Genomic DNA, 10,273 nt, shown 5'->3' with positions numbered 1-10,273 from the left:
CGCTGACCAACACTGATGCACACCGCTGGAAGATGCCATCCAGCAGCTCAGGGAGCAACGCCTAGATACGCTTATCGAGGGCTGACACTGGGAAAGACTGGGGTGTCAGCTCTGAGACAGGCTGCAGAACAGATGGGGCCGAGACAGGAGTCGGATCCCATCGGCTGGAGACAGGCGCACTTGCACCTTCTAAAATGGGAAGCAATCCTCCCGACGCCAACGCTTCTCAGGTATCAAGTCCCTCGACGCTCCTGGCACCATGTGAAGACGACCGATGCCAATGCTTCTTGGCCTTCACCTGAAGCTCGGTGTTGAGACTCCTCTGTCCTGCTGAGGGTGATGTTGAATCCTCACGTCGCCTCTGGGTCAGGTTGAATGCTGGCTGGTCCTGGGGGCCCTATCCAGCAGTTGGCATCGAGGTAGGTGGAGACCCACTCAATACACTACTGCTCCCAGTGTCTCTGGGTCTCTGCAGACACCAAGAATGGGTGCCCGTGCCAGAGATTGTCCGATTGCACAGGGTACAGCACTTAAACCCATTGGGAGCTTTAGAGGGCATGGACAGAAAAACTTCTAACACTAAATCAAAAGACACGATGGTGCCTGAAAAAAAAGGGCAAGGCACCAGGAAAAAAAGATGGGAAAGACCTGACCAGAGGCCAGGCCTAAATGCGGCCAAACTTAAAAATGAATAAACTAAAAAGGTATGGGAAGAAAAAGGAAAAGCAAATGCCCAAAAAGGCACGGGGGGGGGGGGGGGGGGGGGGGGGGGGAATCGCTGAAAAAAAACCCCCACCAAAAGCCCCCCCCCCCCCCCCCAAAAAACCCAAAGCTCTTCAGACTGGGAGTGAAGAGAAATCAAAGATGCAGTCCTCTCTTCACCATGGTAAAAAATAAAACTGCTGCAGCTGCGTGCAAGTGGCAGGCAGGAAGGCACCCACGAAGCGCGGGTGGAGCATCTCGCACTCCACAAAAGCTCTTATGGCTTGTCTTAAAGCTTGGAATGGGCAACGCGACGACACATTACTCACTTGTGAGAATTTAGTGCCCTGCTTGTCCTCGGAGAAAATCTTATTTGGAAGTGAGGTATCTGAAGTTGGTAGATCAATCCACTACAGTATATTGTCACATTTGTCTATTAATATTGCATTAGTTTTGTTTTTTGTTACATTTGTACCCCGCGCTTTCCCACTCATGGCAGGCTCAATGCGGCTTACATGGGGCAATGGAGGGTTAAGTGACTTGCCCAGAGTCACAAGGAGCTGCCTGTACCTGAAGTGGGAATCAAACTCAGTCCCTCAGTTCCCCAGGACCAAAGTCCACCACCCTAACCACTAGGCCACTCCTCCACTCCATTAGTGGGCCTAATAGGCAATTACACAGATTGCAGGTACCACAAAATGTCACTGCTATGATGATTCTATTCTGGGGCAGACAAAGGCAGATTGAGCTACCTCCTTTTGCATCACTCTACACTGGCTTCCTGTGAAGGTACACATTATATTTAAAATTTCATATGGACTGACACCTGCCTATCTGATATGCAGCTTGCTAACAAAATGGCTAACAGACAAGGTCTCAAAGCATACATCTAACCAAATATTTCATTTTCCCAAAAGAATTCCCAGATATTATCATCGGCCAGGAGTTTGATTATATGTTGAGGTCAATGATAATATCTGGGAATTCCTTTGGCAAAACTGACATTTGGTCAATGTTCTTAAAATTTCAAGGCCTTGTTTTTAAAATTTTTTTAGATTTTTGTAGCCCTTCATAGTCCGTGTTAGCCATTTTGTTAGCAAACTGCATGTTTCATGCTTTTTGAGAATATTTTGAAAGTTTGCTAGCCCTTGTGTATTTTTTTTTTTGATTGGACCTGCCTATCTGAGCCATTTTGTAACTGTAGTTGTCAAGGAGATGATTACATTCATCAGATGATATTCAATTAAAATTACCAATGTTTGTATGATTGCGGTACAATAGTTAGCAGCATTTTCCAGGATGGGGGTGATAGGAGCTAGACGCCTCCTCGGACAGATATTATTGATCCAGAGGGTCCTACAACATAGAGGCTCTCTAGTCAAGGGCCAACCTGTGCTAAATGAGATGTGTCACTTGTCCTCATATAAAGTCTTTAGACAGGTTTTAACAAAGCTGTTCAGAAGACAATACTTAATTGATTTTTAGGCTTATGATTTATATTTTAAACTGGGTTTTATTTGTATCAGTGATTAGCCATTGTGGCTTCATTACTGAGAGGATATTACATATTGATGTAACTGAATATACTTTATAGTTTCTGCCATGCATTTGGCTTTGCTTGGAATTATGATATAAATTGTACAGCCACACTACTAGTTGAGACTAATATAAATTGTACAATTATACTATTATCTGTGAGCCACCTTTAGCTTTAAGGAAAAAGTGGAATATAAATGTCCAAAATTAAATTAGAGTGCTAAGCAATATCTGTGTTCCAAGTCACAGATGTTGCAGCTTTTGTCAAGTTGTGAGCTGAAGGCACACCAACCCAGACAGATATATTCCTTCACTGTTAGCTAGAAGGCCCAAGTCCTATTCTTTACTTGAAATAAAAACCATGAATACAAGACTTTACAAAATTTATTTTGCAAAACAAAATGCATTTATCAGTAACTGATATCTTCAAGTGTTGTACCACTTTTACAAAAGAATACTGTAAAAAGGCAAAACATGTAAAAACATTGGCAGGTCAACATTTTTCTAAAGCCACTGACATTCAATATCCTAGGGATGGCAGACAAAAGGGAAACCTTATTATGGTATTCTAACGGACAGAGTGGCTTTCCCAGCAAATACTAATTTCAGGCTAACCAGAGTATATTATCTCAAGCTCCTCAAACACACAGCTGGTATGAGAGTGGGTTCTCTGTATGAATTTGTTGCTACACTATGCCAGAATACGCAGCGGAATACAATGGCACCTGAACTGAGTATATGGAAATGGGATGAGGAGGAAATAAAATAAAAATAAATCCTAAAGTAACTGGATTGGGAGAAGTTTCAAGGCGCATTCCTTGAACCCACCTTGTGGGTTCAGAATGTGACCTGCTTACATTGCTAATAGCTGCAAAAACAGGCCCTTGAGGTTTCCACCACGAAACACTGCCTGGCTGTTCAAGGGTCCGCAAATAGCGCTTCAATTCTTCTTCAACTGAGCATTAGCTTGAGGGCTCCTGAGGTTTCAAAACTGGCAATTATTACAGACAAAGCAAAGATCCCTGCACAGTACAAAGATGCTGAAATGCCAAGTACTTAAAACTCTTGTTAAAAACAACATTGCTTTAGTATATTACTCTTAATCAAAGTCAAAAAAATGCATCATATGCACATTATCTGCTCATACAGTATATATAAAAAAAGAAGCGAGCTGACAAAGAGAGAGAGGAGCTGCCCCCAGGGCAGCTGTGCCATTTGTTTCATTTGGTCTTTGTACCAGCAATTCCAACTCCTATGGAGGACTGACCATCTCAAGCAAGGCTCAAACCGTTTTCCTGGCGGTCAAGACCCGTACAATGCATCCTACCCCTCCAGCCGACAGGGCCTGTGAGCAAATCAAGAAAGCAGATTAAAAGAATGAACTATACCGGAGAGCAATGCAAGTGAACAAACACCAATGCCTAAACCAGCCATCCTGATAAATCTGAAGAGAGGTGGAGAAAAAAAAAAGAAAATTTACCCAAAAGTGCTATAACTATCAAGTTTTGGCTCTTGACACAAAGCTACTTGCCATCAGCCATGCACAACGATCTTTCATTCAGACTGCCCCACCATGCTTTGAAAGGGGAGGAATATGTACCTTTTCATGCCATTGTAGCAAGACAGCACTGCTGTTATCAGAGGGGCTCTCAAAACCTTTGTAGATGTATTTCATCAGAAGATCTACCCCATTCTTATCCAGGGACTGAACAGCCTTCTCAATTTCGTTGGCTTTAAAGTTGATGAGGACTTTCAGGACTACACTCTCGGCACGATCCTAGAACAGATCAAATCAACTGTCACAGCTTGATCAGTGTTAGGTGAGCATACTGTGGCCACTCCAGGGAGGAATGATCAAATGGACCCAGCATGAGACCCATGGCACATTCAATACACTATGTCCACACACTATCTTGCTAAAGAACTTGACACAAAGCTGATATCAGCAACTGCACCAAGTCAACAAATGGAAAGCCTTGGGGCTGGAGAACCTAAATCAGCTGAAAGACTAAAGGCTCACCCCATACTAGAACTAGAATCTCATAGGGGTTTAGTCTTCTCAGTATCCTCACCAGTAGTGTGCAGCAGACTGCTCTCTGCAGTATGTTTTGCAAATAGGATCTGTATCAGCAAGCAGTACCGTGTTCTCCTCAGCCTTGATACCCTAGAATTATGAACTGTCATTTAAACCAGAACAGCCTTTTTCACCGTACTGTGCCCAAGCCAGCTATCCAGCACCAGAGAAACTATTGGTCTCGTACTACTTAATGAACTTAGAGCTCTGCAATTTATTTCCCTAGAAATTACAGGCAATGTTGAACTGTTTCAATCCAGTCACATCCCTAACAATGAACCTGGGGTGAATACATAGACAAAATACTAGAACAGGAATAAATATGGCCATGGAATGTAAACATCATATTTTCCAATTCTCTCTCCACTGCAGAGGAGGAAAAAAAAGCAGTGCAGCATGAGTGACCTCCAGTGGCTTAGAATGGGTTCATCCTGGAGCTGTGTGTTTCAATCCCTCACCAGCAAACAGTGCCACCATCATTTCTGAAGGTGAGATCATAGCAATTCAAGAGGTGAACACTACAGCAGCAACATATTTTCACACTCACCTTTGCAGATTGATTTTTGGTGTTAATTGGAGGATTCTTCAACGCTGCTTGTAATGCAGCCATCATGTTTCCTGTAAGAGTATATTAAGGAAACTAGCAAAAAAAAAAACATGTATTATGTTTGGTTTAAACTTAAGCACATGAATGCACAACAAGGACTAAAGAAAACAAGAACATTTTAGCAACTCGGCACCAACACAGAAGACTAACCAGCAACACCGTCACTTATTTAAAAAGCAGATCAGAACCTAAAAGGAGAAGACCCACCCATACCCCCAGTAGATGTAACAAGTTGGAGACTTGTAACACCAAGTTCATAGTCCTGCTTCCATTTATTTATCCTCTGGCGAGTTCACAGCATGCAGTGCATGTGGTGTGCAGGGTCCCAGATTACCTAATACAGCTATCATTGTAAAAGCAGGGAATCTGCAGCCTAAAGGAGCAATGAGAGTTACAAGGACTATTCTAAGCACTACTTAGAATAGGTCTATGCTTTACCATCCCCTGAGGATAAAAAGAGTGCCCACAGACAAGTCCAGTTCCTGATTAAGTCGTTTTGGATGAATAGTGTTAACAATCATTCTTTGTTCCAGTCTCAGAAGTTTGACATCAGGATCACCCTGAGGATTTTGATTGAATCTGGAAGCTATTAGGAACGATTTAGACAGGTGGGGGTTTGGGAGGGGTAGTGGGGGGGGGGGAAAGGTTCAACGGGGCTGTTGATAGTTGGAGTTCTCCTTGGGCTACGGAGATGAGTAAGCCCGGGAGGTGGGAGATGCATTATTGTAGTTAGACAATTGTTCTTTTCAGATCCTTCATTTAGAGGGCAATAGGCATTGGCAGTTGTTATTGTTGAATACCTCCAATGAGTGCTTGTATAATTGGAAGGGGGTGGTCTGGGACGAACACAACTTCTCAGCAGGTAATTTAATGGATCATTGTTTATTGAGACATTCAGTGTGAATTTGGGGTAAGACTGGGCTGGATAGGGGGGTTGGAGGGGAATGCTCTGCTTTTGAATGCTGACAAGTGCTATGTTGAATTTCTGTTCTGATTTGCAGCATTTTGGCTTCAGCTTTTGCTGACTTTCAAAATGGTGAGGGGTGGGGGGATTAAAAAGGTAAAAGTTTGTTGATGACTTATTGTAAGCTGTCCTTTGTGAACATACTGCCATTTGAAAACTTTTGACATTCACATTAGGGTGAATTTGTTATTTGGTTTTGTCATCCATAAAAATGTTGAAACATAATTTCTTATTTCCCTAATAGTTTCTCAGTGCTTTTCAACTCAGTCCTCGGGGCACACCTAGCCAGTCAGATTTCCAGGATAGCCACAATGAATATGTATGAGATGAGGTAATGCATGCAATCTATTGTGGCTATCCTGGAAACCTGCCTCGTGGACTGGGTTGACAAGCACCAATTTATCTCACTAAAACAGAGGTTCTCACCCAATCCTTGGGACACATCTACTCAGTCAGGATCTCTACAATGACTACATATGAGGGAAATGTGCACAGAATGAAGGCAACAAATGCAAATGTATCTCATGCATATTCACTGTGGAAATCCTGAAAACTTAAGTGGCTAGATGTGTCCCGAGGATTGGGTTGAGAACCCCTGCACTAAAATAAACAGAGAGCAGCACAAAGATAGCTACAGTTAAACATATGAACAAAACTACCAAAACCAACCAACACTTTCATATGTTATGAACACGGCTTCTGAACATGAACACCAACACCTCCAGTGGAAATCCCCCCACCCCCCCCCCCCCACACTAAATACATACATAATCACTTCCCTTAGTACTCTATCACAGTGCTTCTCAAACCAGCCCTTAGAGCACACCCAGCCAATCGGATTTTCAGGATATCAACAGTGAATATGCATGAGAGAGATCTGCATCCTGAAAACCTGACTGGCTGGGTGTGCCCTGAGGACTGGGTTAAGAAACACCACTATCAACTCTAGCCAACCAAAACCGGTTCAAAATTCATTTTCTGCCCAGTTTCAGCCAAAAGGTCACTTTAGTTTTCAGCTTCAGACGAAAATGACCATGTGTCTTCAGTGGAAGTCGAAAATTTGAGATTGTCCTATTTGTCTGCCTCCCTCCCCCCCCCCCCCCCCCCCCCCCCCCCCCCCCCCCCACAGGCCTCCCTGGGCCTACCTTACAATCCAAGTGGTGTAGGGATGTGGTTGGGGCAGCAGCCATCCCCAGTTACTCCTACCCATTTCAACTCTTTCAAAATGGCTGCCACAACTGGGGCATTGCTACACCACTAGACAACCAGGAATTGTAAATTAGTCCAATGGGGTAAGGAGATACTTTGTATTGTTTGTTTGTTTGTACTGCAATTGCAAGTAATGCAATTATGATCTTGCACAATAGTTTATATGGTAAAGAGTGCTCCAAATAAATGCTTTTAATACAAATTTTAGCTGGCATTTAAGTCTGTAAATTTGAGACAAGCTCCTTAGAAATTAGCCTATGGAGTTATGTCAGCTGTCACTCCAAGTGTGGAGGAAAGTTAGACACTATAAAAGTTCCATGGCTTTCAGTTTTTATTAGCTGCAGTCCAGGTGTGTGGCAGCTATTTAGATTCTTCATTATTTACATTATATTCTGGCATGGATACTGTGAGTTTAGCAGAGGAATGCAGACTGCAAACTCCTGACAGCCCCCAGCAGCCCTCACTGGTTCATATTCACAAAAGTAAACTTGAGTTTTTGGTTTCTGCCAAAAGCTTCCAGGCAGTTTCAGTTTTGGCTGGCCTCTAATCAGCTCCTCTTACTTGCCTTGGATCCTCTACTTTGTTTCTGTGCCCTTTCCACACTGACACCTCAGCTACTCAAATATTTCATTCAACCAGAAAAGGCATACAGCAATGGCATGTGTGCCATGAAAACACTAACACTCCGGTTTCCTAAGCAGTGCTAGCGGCCGTCAATGCGCTAGTGCTGATACAGCCCATTCACTTTGAATAAGCCATGTCGGCACTAGCGCTGCTTTGTAAACAGACCCCTAAATGGTGGTTAAAAAAAAAAGGCCTTCATAACAGAAGCCCTAATTATGAAACATATCTATAAAAGACAGAAACTCAAGCTTAGAGTTGTAGCAAAAAACAGCTACACCAAATGGAGAAGTAATGAAATTTGCGTGTGTAGAAACAAGCTGGCTACAGAAGAGAGCTCTTCTGCCACTTTTACATCACTCCAAATCTAGCGAGAGAGACTGCAACAGGCAACACGCAAGCCAGACCCTGCCTAAGGGCTTCCCAAACGTGTTCTGGTAACAGCACAACCGTTCAGGCTTTCATGATGTCCACAGTGACCATGCCCAAGATAAATCAGCATGCATGTTCCTGAAAATCTGATTGGCTGTGGGGGTCACCAGGACAAGGTCAGGAAGCCTGAAATAGACCAAAAAGCTCAAGCCCTGCAGGAGATGACAGGATCTTCAAAAGCAAGCAGGAGAGCCTTAGAAAAAATTTAAAAATTCAGCTTGAACACACTGGGGAAAATAATGAACTGCAGCTTCTCTTCCTGGTTTCCTTGTAAGGCAGCTGCTCTCTGAACGTTTTTACTCAATTCCTCTTTTCCTTTCAAAGCCAAAAGGGATGTGTACTGTAAGACCACATCTCATGAACCAAAGTGGGGCAGTCAAGTGGCTGGCTTTTATGATGAAAAAATTGTGCTGAATAAATGTTCTGAAAATGCACCAGACAAGACACACAATATACTTGTAAACAATCTGCACTAGCTTGGTGCTGTTCCCCACTCTTTCTACAAGCAGTGCTGCAGGTCACTTCCGTGTAAGAAATATATAATAGAAGTCACCTTACAAATTACATCTGGAAACATGAACCAACTTTGACCATATTTGTGAAGTAGGGTCAAAGATGCTCTTCACTAGGGAGGTACATTAAGAAATGAGAATTACTCAAACCTATCAAGCCACAAGGTGGGGCCTGAATTTTCACCAGTTTACTTTTTAGTATTCTGACATAGCATCAGGACAAACTACATTAGACAAACTTGGCAGTCATCTATGGTAGGACAAAGAGCAGCTGCAGCCAAAGCAAAATAGATCCCAAAACCCATTCAAGCTCAGAGAACCATCAACCTGTATTTTTTACTGTTTAATATTTAAAAGTATGATGATTGATGATATTGGTGTAATCATCATTGTTTGGTTTAATTATTAAAATCTTGTGGGAGGTGGATGAGAAACCTAACAGGTAACTGAGGGGGCACAAGGCTAAGCCTCACCTAGGATGCCTAATGCCCATGCACAGGCTCAGTCTAGCATCTTCAAGACTTTAGAGTTTTTCCTACTAGAGAAATATGCAACTTTTAGAAGCAAAGTACTTGACTTAAACCTGACAGTGCCAGCAGAATGACAACTCAATTCAGCAAAACACCTACCTCCCCCCACCCACCCCAGAGCAAAGAACCACAATACTCCCCTTTGAAAAAAAAGCCAATGCTGCTTCCTATATACACAAAGTGTACCGTACCAATTTGAATTGGACTTAGTATCTTCTGTGTGCTTGTTTCCATTGTATCTTAATAGCAATCATTTTATTCCCTCCCCCCTCCCGATTTAGCAAATATATTTTTGCTACCCTTGTAGAATTCTATTATAAAATCTAGTTTGAATATATTTAGAGCACGGGGCCTCACGCTTTTCATCATTAAGCGGACACCGCTGAGACAGTAAAGAAAATCAGTGGCCTCTGGACCGACACAAATGTCAGTACGAGGTTTCATCTATTTTTCCATGCAGAGACTATCTGGTAATCAAAGAAAATCCCCATACCCTTCGCTTCCCTCTCTGCCCGCGCCCAAAAAGCTCAAATCACAGCACAGCCCTTCTCGGTAATCACCGAGACCCAACCTCATACATGAAGGATATCCCCGGATGGCGGAATCCACTTCGCCCTCATCGGGCCCGGTCTGGCCCTCCCCCACTTCCTCCTCATCCACAAACTTATTCTCATCGTATTCGTCTACGTCCACCTTCCGGAAGCGGGCAGATACCGTGTTCTTAGCCATAGCGAGCAGCTAAAGGGAACGGGGACCGAAAGAAACCGGCACTGGGTCCCTCGTCGTCCCTCCAACCCTGCCCGACACTAACACACAGTGACCCGACTTTCACTTCCGCCTTACTGCGAATACGGGCGGTGCCGGTGCCGCTACCTTAGTGCGCCTGCGCTGAGGATAAAGGGAAAAAGGAAGGAGGCGGCTACCGAAGCCCCTTCGCAGCACGAGAAACAGGAGGAAGCTAGAAGGTGGGTGGGAGGAGTTAAGTGGAAAAGACGGGAAGGAGGGAGCACGTCTGCGCATAAAAAAAAAGTTGGATAAATTAAATATTGTCTGTATAGTGGAAAGTGATGGTCAAATGGTGTGAGG

At 43.5% G+C, this 10,273-nt stretch overlaps 1 protein-coding gene across 1 annotated transcript; it reads right to left on the bottom strand.

The window, feature by feature from the left end:
- Positions 1 to 2,604: 2,604 nt before the first annotated feature.
- On the bottom strand, positions 2,605 to 10,061 carry ARPC5 (actin related protein 2/3 complex subunit 5). Its single transcript, XM_030206045.1, has 4 exons — positions 9,777 to 10,061; positions 4,860 to 4,932; positions 3,839 to 4,015; positions 2,605 to 3,583 (listed from the first exon to the last, which is right to left on the bottom strand). Exons 1-4 carry the CDS (start codon positions 9,914 to 9,916, stop codon positions 3,521 to 3,523), a joined length of 453 nt encoding a protein of 150 aa, XP_030061905.1. The 5' UTR covers positions 9,917 to 10,061; the 3' UTR covers positions 2,605 to 3,520.
- Between the last annotated feature and the right edge of the window lie 212 nt (positions 10,062 to 10,273).

This window comes from Microcaecilia unicolor, chromosome 6 (genome assembly GCF_901765095.1).
Source record: "Microcaecilia unicolor chromosome 6, aMicUni1.1, whole genome shotgun sequence".
Taxonomy (NCBI): Eukaryota; Metazoa; Chordata; class Amphibia; order Gymnophiona; family Siphonopidae; genus Microcaecilia; species Microcaecilia unicolor.
The sequence above is the reverse complement of the archived record's forward strand: the minus strand, read 5'-3'. Positions and strand labels throughout refer to the sequence as shown.